The sequence below is a fragment of the Stegodyphus dumicola genome, chromosome 3 (genome assembly GCF_044657685.1).
Source record: "Stegodyphus dumicola isolate Sdum_Otavi_A_Nest chromosome 3, ASM4465768v1".
NCBI classification, from domain to species: domain Eukaryota; kingdom Metazoa; phylum Arthropoda; class Arachnida; order Araneae; family Eresidae; genus Stegodyphus; species Stegodyphus dumicola.
This window is the reverse complement of record NC_140770.1, coordinates 152,706,462-152,725,979: the sequence shown is the minus strand read 5'-3', so window position 1 is coordinate 152,725,979 and position 19,518 is coordinate 152,706,462. Positions and strand designations below refer to the sequence as shown.

At 33.0% G+C, this 19,518-nt stretch overlaps 1 protein-coding gene across 4 annotated transcripts in view; it reads left to right on the top strand.

Annotated features, from left to right (window-relative positions):
* Nucleotides 1-19,518, top strand: part of LOC118202321 (alpha- and gamma-adaptin-binding protein p34) — a 65,502-nt gene that overhangs the window by 22,046 nt on the left and 23,938 nt on the right. For 3 of the 4 annotated variants that reach the window (XR_015040313.1, XM_085813498.1, XM_085813496.1), the window contains 2 exons: nt 3,113-3,199; nt 15,427-15,558. Coding sequence is in view for 3 of the 4 variants with exons in the window: in XM_085813498.1 (XP_085669624.1) it covers nt 3,113-3,199; nt 15,427-15,558 (219 nt within the window). In the remaining variant the exon portion in view is untranslated. The remainder of the gene's footprint in view (nt 1-3,112; nt 3,200-15,426; nt 15,559-19,518) is intronic. The other variant, XM_085813497.1, reaches the window with a different exon arrangement.

Here is a 19,518-nt window from a genome sequence, read left to right as displayed (position 1 = left end):
CAATCTAGACAGTAGCAATGATTCTGCTGAAGTGTCTGCATGAGGATTAACAGCTAAACAGCCATAAAAAGTTACTGAATTATTAAAACCTTGTCAGAGCATATTATGGATCTCAGTGTTGAACTTGACATTCATGCATTTAGACACTATTAAGATGGTAAAAATCTTAATCTGTAATGCAGGGGGAAAGGAATAGCATGTGGTGTAAAAACTTTTAAGAAAACTGCTCAAATTGAGTACGAAAAATAAAGTTATAACAACATAACACCGTCCTATTAAACTGCTGAATTTCATTATGCAAAATACCCTATTCCACTAACAGAATATAGCCTTATTTGCTAAATAATAAACATCACAGTTTGTTGCTACAGAGAAATATATTAGGACAAAAGATCTAACAAAAAAAAAAAAAAAAAGTACATATTGCAATTTTTAAAGGATAAAAAATGAATTACAAAAAGCATGCATTTAAAAAAAAAATTTTCTGATCAAAGTACTTTTGTTTTTTTAATTGAAAAACAGTAAGTATTTTTAAGGGGAACTAATTCCCCCCTTTTTTCATATGTATTTAGTGTCTTGATTAGTTCAGATTCAAGCAGTCCAGGATACTGGCAGAACCAACTACCTGCACTATGTGAGGTATTGCTATATTACGAGGGTAAGTTGAAAAATAAGTTTCCCCTGTCGACTGTGGTCAGAGTTGTGTATGAAAGTCAAAAAATAGAATGAGACATTAAAGATATGACATACCTTTATTTTTCCACATAGGTACCAAATACATTGAGACATTTGTCATATCGCTTAATAAGCTTCAAAAAGCCCTCCAGGAAAAAATCAGGGCTTTGCATATGGAAGAAGCGTTGAACGGCTTGTTTCACTTCAGTATTGCTTCCAAAGCGCCTTCCCCTGAGATTTTTCTTCAAAGCCGGAAACAGATGGAAGTTGCTTGGTGCGAGATCAGGACTGTTTGGCGGATGGTGTAGGCGCTTCCAACCAAGAGTTGCAATATGGTTTTGCATTGCCGTCGCCGAATGTGGTCTGGCATTGTCATCCAACAGCAGAACGCCAGATGTGAGAAGGCCAGGCCTCTTTTTCCAAATCGCCTCTTTCAGTTTCGACAGGGTGTCACAGTAGCGCGTAACATTGATGGTTCCAACCTCCAAAAAGTCCAGCAACAAAACTCCTTGGGCATCCCAGAAAACTGTGAGGAGCACTTTACCTGCAGAGGGAGTTGTCTTGAACTTCTTTCGGACAGGTGATGACGGATGTTTCCACTCCATAGATGCGGCCTTTGATTCTGGCATGAAATGGTCGACCCACATTTCATCCCCCATCACAATCCGAAACAGAAAGTCATTGCCATCTTCATGGTAACACACGAGATGTTCCAGGCTGACCCCCATGCGTTGTTCCTTGTGTGTCGAGGTCAATTATCGGGGCACCCATCGTGCTGACACTTTTCTGTATCGAAGAATATCGTGGATGATGTTTTGAGCTCACTCATGTGAGATTCCAAGTTCTTCCGCTACTTCATCGATGGTGATACGCCGGTTCGCTCTAATCATGTCATCCACCTTCCTGATATTTGCATCTGTAGTGGCCGTGCGCGTCCGTCCAGCTCTCGGTATGTCCTCCGCTTGCTGACGTCCATCACTGTATGTGCGACACCATCTCCGCACTATTTGCTTCGACATCACACCTGGGCCATAGACTTCCACGAGGCGGTTATGAATTTCTGTTCCTGATACTCCACGTGCCCATTCATAGTAGATAACCGCTCTCACTTCCTCCTTTGACCACGAATTCAAAACGCACCTTCTCTCCATACCTACTGGGGCTCAAATGAGAGGCTGGTCTCCACTTTGCACAGGCACTGCAACAGTGCCATCTGCTTGATTTGCAGCAACCTCTAACCAATGGTGTATCGGTGACTTGCGCTTTTTCCTGCTGTGTCGCCTTTCGCCCATAGCCGCTCAACGCTTCTTCCATAAGCAAAAACCTGATTTTTTTCCTGGAGGACTTTTTGAAGCTTATCAAGCGATATGACAAATGTCTCAATGTACTTGGTACCTATGTGGAAAAATAAAGGTATGTCATATCTTTAATGTCTCATTCTATTTTTTGACTTTCATACACAACTCTGACCACAGTCTACAGGGGAAACTTATTTTTCAATTTACCTACATATCTTAGCCTAAATTTAAGTATTTCAGATTTTGGAAGCTTTGTATTTTTGATATTGTGTTTCATTTTATTTCTGAAAGTTCTTTTGAATTTTCATAATGCTGTTGTTTTTTAAACTGCTGCTATGCTGACATTGTTTTATTTTGCCAGTTTTATAATTATAAATTAAATTTTGACCAATTTCAAGTAAGGTTCAAATATTACTTCTTTTTTGTACAAGTAAAAAATGATACTCCTGTCAACCATTGTTGGAAATTTTGAAAATGGTCACCAGTCATTATTGCAGAATTATAATGGACATGGTCATTCTTAATTTATGTTAAATCGTGCTACATGGCAGATTGACGAGATATATTAAGTACCTAAAAAAATTTTTTTTACATATTTTTTCTGCTTTTATTCGTCTAGCAAATTTTAGTAATTCTTTCTAGATTTTTCTAATTACATGTTTACATTGTTTATTCTGACTGGGTTAGAGGAGATTTGTTTCTGGAATGTAATGTAGCTTTTAATTAACTACATATTCTAAAATATTATTTAAAGTCTTCCAGAAATAAATTTAGAAGTGTAGGAGATCATATGAACTTGTGGTCTGCTCCTTAATTGAAGAGCTAAAATTTTACATGATCCTTCTATTTTTAACATATATGTTTCTACTTTTATTTATTTATTTTAATTTTATTTTGCTCTTAGCTTGCCAAAAGAAAAAAAAAAAAATCTTGCGATTTTCTCTTTCCAGCAGCATTTGACTCACTGTTAATGGGAGTTATTTTTATTATTGAATTTTCATTTTTATTATAGTATATGTGTGTGTGTATGGAAATGCAATTATATGAATATAATTTACCAAGGGTAAATTACAGTTATTTTATTCTGTTGTATTATTTAGTATTGAATATATGTATTTATAACCTGTTTTGTTATTCAGATGATATGCTGATCAAAGATGTCAAAGGCTATGAAAGAATAATTCAAGCATTACAATCTCATACATGGGCCAATTTAATTATAAAAGGTATGTAAAGAATTTAAATCTTTGATATTATTAGTTTATGATATCATCTTCTAGTGCAAAAAAGGTTGGAAATATGGTGGTCATTTTGTTGGTAGTCCATTCTAACTTTTACTAACAAATTCTGTGTCCTTTTATGGTAAACTGTACTGTTGTTCACATGGTGATCACTGCATATTGTTAAGCATTATGAATAGTGGCTGCTCATTTTTTTAGCCCGAAGGGCGTTGTCTCAGAAAGGCTATTAATTTCGTTTTGGCATTTTGAGTTGATTCACTTGGCAAGTCGCTTTTTAAATCGTTGCCACATAATAGTATAAACTTGTATTAAAGAAATTAAATAATGAAGAATCTGCATCAATGTATGTATGTTTCTAGCATTGTGATAAAACAATGGTAGAGCCATCAAATTTTGAATAACTTAATTCTCTACCGAATATGGGCATCTGGAAGCCCTAATTTGAAATTTGTTTTATTATCTTTTTCATATTTTTCAGACATTAAAGAATTTTTTATTAACAAACTCGACGATTTCAAAGCGAGCAATGGCAACACTGTATGGGAAACATTTTTATCTCCAGCACATGAGACTGTATCGGAAATTCTAAAAATATGCTCTTTTAAATATTTTGTGATATTGTTGTTGAATTGAATTTTAGGGTTTAAAGTGCGAATAACATGATATTTAATAAATAAAGGTAACACACAAATCATTAAAAAAAACGCCCCTTTTTGCATAATATAAAATCTAAAAGCTTTCAGATTTTTAAAGATTTTTTTTAATAAGGTTTCAGTCTCAATGTAAGCCTGTTTATTATTTCTTTTATGATATATGAATAGGCTTCTCAGATTTTAAAACAGCTAACCTAGGACACATGAACAAATAATTTCAATATTAAGACAGAAATAAGTGTTTTAAGATCATGAGACAAACGAAAAGTTGATATGAGGAAACAAAGGCAAGTGAACAGCAAAGAACTCAACAAAAATAGTGAAAAGTAGACTGTGTTTTTCTGTAGATCTGTTGCGACAAGTGAATGATGCAATGGTACTTAATAAAAAATACCTGATTTTATCTTAAAATAATTGCTTTCTTCTAAAACTTTCACTAAAGTTTCACACTCTTTTCTCCTTTTTGTAAATTGATACAGTACAAAATCCGTAATCCGGATGTCCGTTATCCGGAATGATCTATAATCCGGACTTCAAAGCCTCAAACTTTTTTTGTATGCTTTACGCATGCGCGTTTAATGTATAACAGATGGTATAAGCTAAGCTAAAATTATCTTTTTAAGGCATTTCAGTTAATGTTGCAGATTGCGCTGTTCCTTCGTCTTCTAATTGGATCAGGCTTATTATTTTTTGCAGACTGTTAGAGCAATTGTATAAAAATTAAGCTTGAACTTTCGATTATGTCAAAAAGAGTTTCCATTCTGGAGCTTCCAATGATAGCCGAGAATTTGAAGGTTTTCTGACATCACAAACTAAAGGTAAAATTTTCCAGGTATTGGATTTTGTAAAGAAAGATGGAGAAGCGGTAATAAATTAAGATGATATAACAAAAGTTTTTCATTGTTAGGATAAAGCCCCAATCATCAATCAATTAACGGATGGTGAAATCTGTAGTATGGTTCTAGATCCAGAAAATACCACTCCCGATAGTGAAGAAAGTGACAGAGAGGTTATTGAAAATGAAGAAATTTCAATTGACAAGTTAGTCGATATTCTCAACACAGCAATTACAGGACTTGAACAGTGGAACTTCGTAACTGAACAAGAAATTATGTCTGTTTATAGAATTAAAGAGAAAGTATTAGCACAAAAAACGAAGCTACTTAAGCAACTTACATTAAAAGAAATTTCTAATACAGTAAACAAATAAATATTAAGCTTTTTTTTTTTTGTGTGTGTGTAAATTTTGTTACCCTTTTGATCATAATTGCTCTTTATTTTATAAATTACAGTTTCATATTTTTAATTGTATAATTTCTGCATGCCATCTTACCAGATTTAAATTGATGATTTATAATCCGGAATCTTTGAAATCCCGACGAGTCTGGATTATGGACTTTGTGCTGTTATTTATTCTTCTTCAGCTGGCTTACCAATAACCAAGTGGTAAAACTCAGTATGCTGGTAGACCCAAATTCAAACCGTAAACCTGCATGGGAGATTTCATGATTTTCCACATGTTTAACATGAATACCAGCTATTTATGTTAAAATGTCCTCCACAAAGGCTTGTGGCAAATAACCCTCAAGTACTTGGACAAAATTTAAATATCCTAATCTACTTCAATCATATCACTTTTAAAAATTGCAGACATTTTCCATTTTCATTTAATTAAGAATCCAGTGCTACCCAGAACAATCCTGTATGTCTGGTAACCTTATACCTGAATTTCCTACGTGGCCATTAAAGCACTTATTAAACTAAACACCTGCTACGTCAGTATAGTACAAAGTCTGAGATTTGGATGCATCGGGACTTTGCCGAATCCTGATGTGGGATCTTTTCCGATATTAGATCATTATAGGGCATTGTCATTGCAATAAAAATCTTGTGTTATATCATCTTCATTTATTACCACTTCTGCACATTTCTTCAAAAATTCCATTAATTGCAAAATTTTGCTTTTCGTTTGCAATATATGAAAAACTTCAAATTCCTAGCTATCATCGTAAAGCTGATCTAGCATCCACTACACACTTTTGGTGATACATCATAAGTGTGATGACTGAGGCATGTTCTGCTAAATTTTACTTTGCTTCTGTTGCATGCTGACAAAGTTAAGCTTAATTTACGTTAGTTATTTATTATATCTTTTCCTAATTTCCACACATGCCTAATGCTATCTGAGTTCTGAATAAGTTAATTCCCACATATACTTAAGGCTTACTTTGGGCTGGTGCTAGGCATTTTGCAGCCTGCTACAATCTCTGCGGGTCCAAAATTCTGCTGCTGAGTATCTGCGTAAATTCTAAAACTTTTTTCATCCCTTAATTTTGCTGCTGGGGGCTTTACTAAACTCAAAAAAATTTACCCGCCCTAAATTCACCAGTTCTGAACCATTCCTGGGTTTATCTGAATAACAAACCAATTGTTCTTGACAGCGCATAAATGGATGATGTATTTTCCCACCTCGGCGTTGAAGTTTGTCTGCATTTTTGCCCTTGTGGTTGCTTATCATGTGCCATTGATTGCTTATCACTAATTTGCTGGATTTTGATCCTGTGTTTTTTTTTTTTTTTTTTTTTTTTTTTTTTTTTTTTTCAGATTGGATTGTTTCCCTCACATAGTTACCCTCTAGCTTTGGCTGTCAGTGCTGAAGACAAGGGATCGCTTGTCTTGTGAGTGTTCGCTGGCTCATCTGTCTGCCAGAACACCTTCGTGTGGGTCTGGTTCCAAGGTGCCAGACTCCCTCCATTAAGGTTTGGATTTGCACAGGCTCCATTTTGTTTGGATTGTTCATGGATTATAATATCTTTTTTGAAAGTGTTTGCAGCTACTGTTGAGGAGCTTAAAATCGAGAAAGAAAATGGAAGTCTTTCAATCGAAGAAGACAAAAAACTCGATCTGCTCCGAAAAGTGTATGATGCTTTAACTTCTGCTCACGAGGAAATCAAAGCTTCTTTAGAACGTCCTCAAGACGAAATTCTTTCCACCTCTCAGGAAAGCGAATGGAAAATAGTCAAATGTAAACGTATGAAAGGCTCACAAAGTAAACCAAATAATGACACTTCATATGAAATACCATTAGAACAAGAAACAGATAGTTCAGGAAATGAAACAAAAACTCAAAGGAGGTAGTACAGTGGGTAAAAGGAAGAAGGGTTATTTTTGTCCAATTAATCCTCCTCAACGCAAACCAGTTGTCGCTTCTACCTTCATAGACAAGAATGAATGGACACAAGTTCTGATGTTCCAAACGACTTCAAGACAAATGAAGAATTTCAAAATAAAAAAGGCAAAGCACCACCTGCCATATATATATAAATGACAAAAAATTTAATTGGTCGCAACTAAAAGCATTATTTGCAGAACACAATTTATCAGATAAATCTAATTATACTGGATATATACAAACGGAAGGCTTCAAGATTAAAGTCTCTCATGTCAATACTCATAGAGCTATGACTAGCATCCTTAATAAAAAAAAAAAAAAGAAATTAAATATCACTCATTTCTCTTACCTGACGAAAAAAATCGCAAAGTGGTCTTCCGCCATCTTACTATGGACACTGACCCAGATGAAATTAAAGAAGAACTTTTAAGTAAAAATTATAAAGTATAAGTGTTAATCAACTTTCTCGTAGATTTAAAGGAGAAGTTAAAAAATTTCTGTTATTTCTTTACAAAAGAAATCTGATGTGTACACCACATGATTTCCTTGTACGGGATATTAAATTATATGCATTTTTTCTTGCATTTCGTTTAAACTTATTGGATTTAATTAAATCTACTTCGCCGACAGCGCATAAACCACAATAGAATAAATGCGTTCTTTAAAATTCACTCTATTTGTTTACCATAGCGACACTCTGGCGCTAGGTTCACTTAACAGTATTATATTTTGTTCATATTGTAACTCAGAATGAACAAAATTTATATCATTTAAAGAATTATCTAATCGTTGCCACATGCTCTATTCAAATACTATAATAAAGCTAGAACAATGTACAAAAGAAATTAAGCAAACCAAACGAAAAAGAAACAGTTTTTCACAGACGATTGAGTATTTCTGATTCAATTAATTCAGTTCTCACTTCACGACAAGGCAAAAATAAAAAAAAAAACTCAAAATATCTGTATTAAAAGTTACTAATTATTAAAAATTAAGTAAATCTTTAACACTTATTTCCTCGAAAAAATTAAAGAAAAGATCAAGCATGATTTAAAGTGCAATAATAAATGAAGGTGTTTATCTTTGTTGTTGTGAAGCTACATTTCTGTAGACTGGCAATAAATTCACTACTCTGCTGTTTCAAATGTAAACAAGCAATGGCCGCCATCAAAAAAATTAAGGCGTAGCGGCACTTAAACAACTTTTAAATTGTTGATAATTCTAAAAGTATTGCATACAGATTTACTAAAGGCATAAAAACCTTAACCGAAAGATAAGAACAACATAATTCAATCATTTTTAAAGCAAAAAAAAGTACAATTTACAAACATATAAGAGTAAAGAAACTGAGATACTGAGCTGGGTAACAGAGTTGATATATTTATAAATATATTTATATACGTTTGGCATGGCTGATTGAAACCAAAATACAAGGTGCACATCTACATGTTATAGTAGTCTTGTATACAAAATTTCAACGTTCTGAGGCTACTCGTTTTTGAGTTATGCGAGATACGTACATACATTAGTACAGATGCCACAAAAAATTCTCTTCAGAATTCATTTTAAAGCAGTTTTTTAATTTATTTGGAGGAAAAGAATCTTTTATTCTCTCCTTACGTACAGATATCACGCAAAAACATCGTTAAATTGCATTTGAAAGCGGTCAAAATGAATATTTTCGTTGAAATATGCTGCCTGAACCTTTTCGCGATTACAATTCTTCCTTTTTACTTCGTACAAGGAAATAAAAATGAGAAATCCAAAGAAATTTCTAAAGAAACCAAAATTTTAGGACTCCATGTAAAGGACGCTCGTCCAGTGCTTTAGATGTCAAGGCTTTCACCATTCTCAAGCCGCCTGTCATAATGATGTCAAATATGGAGACAACCATAATTCTAGAAAGTGTCAAAAAGACAAGAACACACCAGCAAAATGTGCCAACTGTGGTTTGGATCATGCCGTTTCCTTTAAAGGATGTGAAATGTTTCCCAAACAAACCAAAAAAGATCCTACCAAAACTTATGCAGATGGATTCATCATCAACAAATCCTTTGCGGATGCCATCAAAACCATAAATGGATCCACAACCAATTTCATCAATGAAGCTAAAAAGATCTTCGAAGATCTAAACACTGATTAATTTCCTGAAAAGTTCAGGAATCCAACTTTTAACACAAAACATCTGAAAACAGGAAACAAACACAGAATCAGATTTTTCCAAACCAGTCGAGCAAATTTAATAATCTCCGAAACCCACTCAAATTGTGTTATTGGAATGCCGCAGGCATTTCGAACAAAATTGATGAATATACAAACTTTTTAGCCGAATATAACATCGACATCGGCATGATTTCTGATTTCTGAGACTCATCTCGTTGCAGCCGATAGACTTTATGTGCTAAATTAACCGTACTTACCGTGGTGATAGAACCACGCAAAGACATGGTGGAGCTGCTATTCTTATAAAAAACTCTCTTCAATCTCACCTTGTCTCTACAGTTTGTCCTGATTGTTATGAAGGTGTGACCGCTGCTGTCGTGCTTCCAAATAAAGATATCATACATTTTACTGCTATCTACAATCCACCTAGGCTTAGACTTTTGGATAACATGCTCAAGAACTTACTCCCTAAAGATCAGCAAGTCATCATTGCTAGTGATATAAACGCCAAACACGTCAACTGAGGTTGCCGCCGAACAAATGCCAATGAATGTACTCTGCATAACTTCATATGTAGTCATCCTATTGCTCTGCATGTCCCAATAGAAGCTACATTTAGACTGCTAATTGTAGCCACTCCGATATCTTGAACATTATTCTCTCAAATACATTTATTCCCATCGCTCTTGAAGTCACATCTGAGTTCACCTCAGATCATGTACCTGTTATCACTACTATAGAAATTTATTGAAAAGAAAAGATCCTTTTTTCCAACCTTGGGGACTCATCATTTGGATTCATTGCAATTCCACTTAGTGGATACTTTAAAATCCGAAGCAAAAAAACTTAGCATCGATATCTTGATGATATCAGGTGGGCTTACAAAAATTTACAGTCATTGTAAAATTAATAGAATTTTCAAGCGATTAATTATGATATTAATAGAATTTTCAAGCGTGAGCTACGAAAACAGTGGAAGGAATGGATATGAAGCAGACTTAATTCCTTCACAAATTCTGGAGAGATAAGAAGAGCTTTGTATGAGGAGGTTGCCTTGTGAATTGATAAAGCATGATAGTCAATCCAGGCTGATATGCTTGTGATTATCTGAGGGTTTCTTTCCAAAAATTTTATGTGTTTTCAGTTTCAGTATTCTTTGCAGTTGAATTCTGAGTATTTGTAGAATCAGAGATGGAATAAAATATTCATTCTTGATGCAATCATTCTCTTTGATTGTAGAACATTTCTTATTCATTGTATGTGCACTTCTTACTCATTTAACATTATCTCAATGTGCGTTTTCTGTTGCTTGGGCTTTATATCAAAAAGTATGCTTTATTTTTTGTTGGTAATTCCAAAAAAGTGTTTGTTTAACACATATATGTAAAACTATACATACTTATTTTTAGATTAAACTCTGTTTCTAAGTAAAACAAAACAAAGTGCAGATAAAGCAGGGGTAGAAGTCTTAGGTAAGACATTTGTGAGATAAATTTTATTATATATATATTTTTAAATATATTTAAATTTAGAATGAGAATTTAAAAATTAATTTTTAAAATGTTTTATTCTAATTAGACTATAGGAAGAATAAAATTTTAGTATTTTTAATGGAAAATACTACAGAGCTTTTAAGTTACCTTATAACTGAACCTTATCAGCATCTCTTAGCATATATCTCAAGTAACTTGTTACATGTTAAGATTTTAAATAACATTGGAACAAAGTCAAATATAGTAATCGCCTAAAAAATTAAATTTTAATTAAGTGTATAAATTTTTCACTTTTAATCTTTACTTTTAAATTTAAAAAAATTTAAAAAAAGGGAATCTGTTTGTATGCTTCTCGCTTTGGGGAAAAACTGCATTTCCTAAAGCCAACAAATTTTGAACACATATAGTCCTGGACCTAAACACGTGCCCCTTGAATCCTGAATTTTGAATTTGTTTTTTATTTATTTCATATTTTGTATGAATTTAATGAATTTTTGATTAAAATATCAGTTTGAAAGACAGCTTGGCAAAACTGTTTGAGATAAAACATTTTTTATCTCTGTTGCACGAGACTGTTGTCATCCAGCAAAATAAAAGATATTTATCTTTCAATTTTAATCAATGAATTCAATTATTTAAAAGCAATGTTGCCACTGCTTGAAATAAAATACTTTTATCTTCCATGTACTGGCTTTGTGCCATTCAATAAACCGTAAGATATTTATCATTTAAATTTAAAGTACCATTATTGATTAACAAATCAAATGATTTATAAGCAATGAATGCAGTTCTGTAAGAATATTTTTTCTACTTTTTAGTCTGATTGAAATAAATAAAAATGCATTTGTTAACCCTTTGAGGGGCGGTATATAAAGTAATTTAAATTGTGGTAAAATTTTGAATGAATTGTAACTTATAGACCCTTAGGACACAAAATTGAGACTTCAAAAAAATCTAGTGTGAAATTTTTATATGCCAGTGCATGACAAATTTGTTGTCTGTCACCTGTCATATTCGCTGCATAAGATTTTGGAAAACCCGAAACAACGGGTGTGTTGGGGGGCTAACAATGCCACATTTAACCTCTACAGTTGTGCAACATTTTTTTATGCCAGACAAGTCTTTCTCGTGGGAAAGGGTGGGGTGCTGAAATTAAAATTTTAGCTAAAGAGAGAAGAATGAGAAACTCGAGTATTGTAAACAAGGAATAAAACGAAACTAATATACTTGTATTCAGTCCTAGGACAGGGTCAGTAAACTTCCCATACACCCATGAACATAATACTGAATTTTAAACAATATGTAAATTAATCATAAGCAAATTATTGCATCATAAACTATTATAATGTAAAGAAATTCTGTCATGTCACTGAGTATAGAAGGAGAAGCCTGGTGCTGCCATCTATTAACAAGGTACCCTCAGTAGACCGGTATTAGAAACATATACATAATCTTCTTTTAATTATCAGTTTTGATTGAAATGCAGTAAATATAAACGGTTCAGCATGTGTGTGTCATACATTTGAAGATTGTGCATTTTTCCCTATCCTCCAATGGAATTTATGAATATTCAAACATGATACCTTTGAAAGAGGTATATTAATTTCATAACTGCAAAATATGTAACTTAAAACTAGGGTAGTGCTGCCATTTAGAATTAAAATAAAACAGTAGAAACTTATGATTACAGCTTTTGTTGTAGAAAAATTAGCTATTTTTAGGAGGTTAAAAAATTGACAAACATCTGGTATATGTGCCCTTCAAAGAGTTAATGTCTAATTAGAAATATTAAATAACTGTATGATATTACACTGACTGGATTCATTAAAATTATATATTTTTTCTGTTTTACTTCTTATTTTAGGCAGTTAGTCTACTAAAAATGAAAGTTATTTTAAGCAGTAGTGAATGCGGATCAAAGTCTAAGACTTGCAAATTCATAAAGCTAAAAATCTATTTATATCTCATTAATAAATAATGTAATTTTGATGATATTATTTCAACAGAATGTTTACATAAATGGAAGTCTTTCTATTTGACTATTGTCCTGTGTTGCTTGAGTAAGTTTTAACAGTAATTCATATTTTTGACTTTGGGATCAACTTATACATATAAACAACTTTTTTTCGTAAAAGCTGCTGTGAGACTACGGACAAGTTTTCTAATATCTATGCATTTGAAAGCTTGTGTGATGCTGAAAATTAATAAATATTTACCTGATATTGAATAATTAGTTAAAAAGAAGATGCCACAAGGGTTGTGTTAAGTTATTAAAAATTCAGATCAGTACACAATAAATGATTACTGACATTAAAATTTTGATAATGTATATTAAGTTTGATTTAGTTTACTTTTTTTTTAACTCTTCAGTTGATAGAATTTTCATTTATATATATTAGTTTATAGAATTTCAAATGTATGTAATTTCCAAATGTATTTTAAATTTTGCAAAATACATTTTTAGTATTTCTCTGTTTATATTCAAATATTGAATAATCTGGAAATATGTTACTACTAGTTCAAATAATGTGTTTTTCTGTGATTACTGTGTATAAAAAATAGAAGGATGCTGATTCCTTATTTAATTTGAGTTTGTGTACAAATATAAGTTAACTCTGTGTGATTTCTTTGTATTTAATAAAATAATTAAATTTTTTCATATATTATTGTTATAAGTCAAATTCAGAAATTTTGTTTCCCAAACTTTTAGCCTCATCCACACATAACTTGCATCTTATCGTGACACACATGCATGTAACTGTTGTAACCGAAACATATATAGTTACTCAAAAAAAGAACATTGTCAGAAGAAAACAGTGTAGTTACAAAATAATAATAAATAAAATACACTAGTTATTATAATAAGTTATTCATAAGTACAAGTTAATACAATGATGCTTTAAGAAAAAGAGTACTTCAAAACTTTTTGCAGCTTGCCAAAAATTGTCCTGTGACCCCACACTTTGTAACCACTGTCATAAAGGGTGGGTATTTGTAACAAATACTATTACAGGAAAATATAGTTCTTATAAATTTCTCTCCATGTAAATTTATAAAAACTTATACAATTATTCTATTTTTCCTTATTCCATAAGTATGTAATCTAAACATATATAGTTACTCAAAAAAAGAACATTGTCAGAAGAAAACAGTGTAGTTACAAAATAATAATAAATAAAATACACTAGTTATTATAATAAGTTATTCATAAGTACAAGTTAATACAATGATGCTTTAAGAAAAAGAGTACTTCAAAACTTTTTGCAGCTTGCCAAAAATTGTCCTGTGACCCCACACTTTGTAACCACTGTCATAAAGGGTGGGTATTTGTAACAAATACTATTACAGGAAAATATAGTTCTTATAAATTTCTCTCCATGTAAATTTATAAAAACTTATACAATTATTCTATTTTTCCTTATTCCATAAGTATGTAATCTATAAGTAAAGCAAAAAGTGAAAAATAACGTAATTATTAATTTTTTCTTCATTTGAATAACTTCAATTGTATGTTTTATATAAAAATATTTATGATAGGTCATGTGTTTAAGTTCACTATCCTTTATTTACCACAGTTTTATTAAAGAATCATAAGGCAGAATAACCATGAAATCTTTACTTAACAAGTTAGAGAGTTTGGTAAGCTCAACTAGGACACAAATCAAATATATAAATTGAAGTGTTGAAAAAAGAACTTGCAAGACACTCATTTATAGGTTTTAAACATCTTCAGGCTTACCTATTAGGCAATGTAATCAGGAGTATAGTCCAAAAATGAATAAAGCCTGAAAAAGAAGGAAGTACAGTGCAGGTTTTTTTTTTTTTTTTTTTTTTTTACTTCTGGCTCAAAACATAGGTAGAATAATCTCTCACCAATATATATCATCATTTATTTTTGACATTGGCGAGTTTCATTATGCAAAAATGACACTAATTTATTCTTATAATTTAAAAGATTTTTTTAATAAAAATAAAAAAATTTAATTATTTTGCTTATTTTTTATCAATAGAATATTTTTTTGTTTTGGTTCCATGTACTGTAAATTTGAAGAGCATATGCATGCTGTGATGCTTTAGTTCCATAATTGATTAAACCCAATAATATTAATAGGTGTTGTGTTCCAAATCATTGGTAAGCAGATTGATTAATTTAAATATGCTTAAGTAAAAATTTTAGATTTATAGGCTAGGTAAAAGGCATTAGTAGGCTAAACGGCTAACATGTTTAAATGATCTTGCCAAAGTTTTTCCAGTTGAAGTTTTTCCAAAAATTTTTGCCAAAGTATGAATTTTGGAATAATTATTTATGAAAAATAAAATATTGCTACTGTACTTTAGATTTGAAAATGTTACATACTTCTTAGGATGTACACCACCGGGGGGGGGGATATTTCAACAAATCACCAGTCTTTATTTTCATACATATCCAATTAATTTGGGGGAAAATTGGCATTTCATTTCAGAAAAAGTTCGATTTTATGTCAAAATACCTATGTTAGAATAAAGCTATATATAAATCTAAATATATATCCTATGTCGCGCTTTTGAGACATGAAAAATGCGATTTGAATTTCATCAATCGGCTCAATAGAATAGGAGATATAGAACAGCTCCCCCCTTTTTTTTTTGTGCAGTGTACATTATTTTTAAATTTTATCTGTAAGATATTTAAAGTTAAATAGCTTGAGAATTTGATAGATGTCCTTAATTAGTGAATTATGTATATTACAGGTATCTCTCAAGAAGACAATTCAAAGGAAGAGACAGAAAATGTTCAGGCTGCAGGTGATAGCAGATCTGCTACTTGTGCACCTTCACAAGAAACGTCTAAAACATCTAAGAAAATAGAAGTTGATAATGATGGTATTTTATAAAAATGTGTATATGTGTGTGTGTATATATATATATTAATCTATAGGATTAAGAAAATACAATAGCTGCTTTAAAAATAATTGGCGACCTCAAAATTAATGATTCTAGATTTGGTGCTTTTTCCCTAAATTCATCTGTTCTCCCATATTTGAGATCCTTCTATGATTATATAACAACCTAAAATTAATCAATCATAACTTTCGAGTACTTTCTGCATGTACTATTAGTATAAATACCACTCGCAAAATAAGCTACTTCATTCCATTCCTTTCCCTAAGTGCTGCTCTATCATCCTCACGCCGCTTTGCTTCTCATCTGCCTACGTCATTTCTTTTAAAAATCCAATGTACATAGAAATTTATCATTTTAAATTATGATTGAATAAGTGTCTGCCAAATTAATTGGATATGTATGAAAATAAAGACTGGTGATTTGTTGAAATTCAGTTTTGTTGCCTTAACCACCAGCCATGATGGATATTGAAAGCTGTTAAAACTTCCAATGTTTTTTACTATGCATTAGAACATTACATACATAATATATATATACACTGCTCGACATTGAAAATGCAACACCAAAAAGGAGTGATCAGAAAGTGATGGAATTTGGAAAAAAGACAGAGACAGCAAGCAACAATAAGTGATCTTTATTTCAAAATGATAGTCAGAATACAGACGAGAACGGCGTCGGCTCAGTGGGATGTAGGACCAACGCGGACAGCGATGCATGAAGAAACATGTCTAGACATAGAGTCGTGGATGGTGTCCTGAGAGATGGCTCTCCATTCCCTTTCAACCATATGCCACAGTTCATCTTCTAAACGAGGCAGGGGCAGAGTCTGCAAACGGCGTCCAATCACATCCCACACATGTTCGATTGGTGACAGGTCAGGAGAGTACGGTGGCCAGGGAAGCATCTGTATACCTTGCAGAGCATGTTGGTAGATGCGAGCACTGTGTGGTCAGGCATAATCCTGCTGAAAAATTGAATTAGGCAGCCCCTGAAGGTAGGGGATCGCCACAGGCCACAGTACATTATCCAAGTATTGTTGGGCCGTCATAGTGCCCTGAATATGAGGTGACCTGGAATCATAGGCAATAGCGCCCTAAACTATTATATCACGTTGTCGCGCAGAGAGGCGTTCCATAGTTACTGCCGGATTAGATCTGTCTCCACGTTGATGCCCACACATGTATGCGCCGAATGTCACTGGATAAACAGAAGCGTGACTCTTCTGAGAACACGACGTTTCGCCATTCTGTCATCCACATCACTCTAGTCCGGCACCATTCTAAACATTGGCGTCTATGCTGTGGGGTGAATGGCAGTCTTCTTAACAGATGCCGTGAGTGCAGGCACGTTCAACTAATCGACAGGAAATGGCTCTGGTCGACACAGGAACATCCAGGATATCTTGCACATGCTGCAGAATAGTGGTACAAGTAACTTGCGAGACCAGCACAGCTTGTCGGCGGATGCATCGATCCACACTTGCTGACATCACTCTGGCTGCTCCTGCACCCCTCCTTCTTCCCACATTTCCTTGTTCCAACCATGTTCGCCATAGCCGATGCACCGTGCTCGCATCCAGCTGCGATTTGACGTAAGGACTGACCCACCCTTCTCAGTCTGATCACCATACCTCGCGTAAAATCGTCTATCTGGTGGAAGTGCCTTCGTTGACGGCGGCCTGGCCATTCTCTCCTATTACACATATCCTCCAGGACAAAAACCAACTTTCTTTGATAGTTCGTCTGGCAGAAATAACGACACAAATATTGCATGTTCCTTGCTTTATATCTTACTTCACGTGCATTGGAGAGTTGCGCATTTCACATCATTTGCATAACTCAGTGACGTGCGTCTGCTCTAAAATTTGCTTAAATTTCTGACCTCTCCTTCTTGGTGTTGCATTTTCAATGTCGAGCAGTGTATATATATACAGTCAAAAGTCGTTAATCCGGACTCGTCGGAACTTCGGCAATTTCGGATTATCGATTTTTCCGAATTATAGATCCTCAGTTTAAATCTCGTAAGATGGCATGCAGAAATTCTAAAATTAAAAATATGAAACCGTAATTTATGAAATAAAGAACAATTATGATCTAAAGGGTATCAAAATTTACAAAAAAAAAAAAAAAAAAAAAAAAAGAGCTTAATATTTATTTGTTTACTTTATTAAACATTTCTTTCAATGTAAGTTGTTTAAGTTGCTTCATTTTATGTGATAATACTTTCTCTTTAATTCTATAAACGGACATAATTTCTTGTTCAGTTACAAAGTTCTGCTGTTCAAGTCCCGTAATTGCTGTGCCGAGAATACCGACTAACATGTCAATCGAAATTTTTTCGTTTTCACTAACCTCTCTATCACCTTCTTCATGTCTTTATCCATTTTTTGCAGCAATTCCACTTTTTGTTTGATGGACATCGAAACATACTTTCGTTTTGTAAATACATACTTTTGTTTCGTTTGTCCTTTGGGAGCTCCAGCATCAGAAATTCTATTTCACATAATCGAAAGTTCAAGTTTACTTTTAAAAAAATTGCTCTTACGAAGTCTGCAAAAAATAATAAGCCGGATCGACTTTGAAGATTAAGGAACAACGCAATCATCAATATTAACTGAAATAGATAATTAGATGATTTTAGCTTATACCGTCCATTATGCATTAAACGCGCACGCGAAAACGTATTCTGCGCTTGTGCACACGCATATGCGCAGTCGTAAAGGTCTTACGCGCAAGCATAAACGCCTATGCACGTGTGTCAACGCGGCGCATGCGCAGAAAGTTTTTAGCTTTGAGGTCCAGATTATAGATCATTCCAGATTATGGGTGTCCAAATTAACAACTTTTGACTGTATATAGCTTTTTATGTAGATTTTTCTTTCATCATAAATGCAAAGTATAAACTTTACATGTGTACCTTTTTGTGTGACAGTATGGTCAAGTTTTCATATTATTAGCCAAAGAAATTAGCCCAGAAGGGCTATTAATTTCATTTTGGCATTTTGTGTTATTATTAATTGATTATAAAAGTCTGAATCACTTTTCAAATTGTTGCTACCAAATATTAGAGCCATGCATTATATTTAAAGAAATTAAATAATGAAGAATCTGCATTAATGTATATGTTTCTCACATTGCAAAAAACAATGGTACCTAGAGCCATCAAATTTTGAATAACTTAGTCCTCCACTCAAATATGGGCATCTGGAAGCCCAAATTTGAAATTTAGCTTTATTGTCTATTTCATATTTTGTAAACCTGTAATGAATTTTTGAGTAACAAACTCAATGCTTTCAAAGTGTTTCATTAACGTTAACATCACAGGCATCTTCAAACACAGATATTTTATGCATGAGGCTTCTTTTTTTGTGGTACTGCTGTTGAATTCAATTTTATGTTTTAAGTGCAAAGAATATGATATTTAATACATAAAGGTAACACACAAAACATTAAAAAAATGCTCCTTTGGGCATAATATAAAAGCTTTTCAGGAGTTTGTGGATTTCATGTCGGCGGATTTTCGGTATTTGACTCTACTATTTTTTGCTGTGTCTTGTATAAAACTAAAAATAGTCATGCTTATTCATATTTAAAATTTCTGTATGTTACAGAAAAAAATTTATTATTTTAAATGCATTAAAACTTCCCTGAGACTAGCAACCATGAGATGAGATACATATTAATGATTCAGTGTTATATATATTAATGAATCAGCATTCTGTAAAGGTGGCTGTTAGAGATCAAATTCGATAATATAAGTTTTTAATTATGCTATAAGATATTTCTCCCGCCTTCTTAGCATGCCTTCATAGTGTAGTGGTCTGCATGCTGGACGCGTATTCCAGAGGTCAGGGGTTCGATTCCCGGTGAGGGCGTTGCTCATTTTTCATCACTCCTGCTTCCAAAATATCTAATGTTTCTACAATGTTTTCAGAAATAC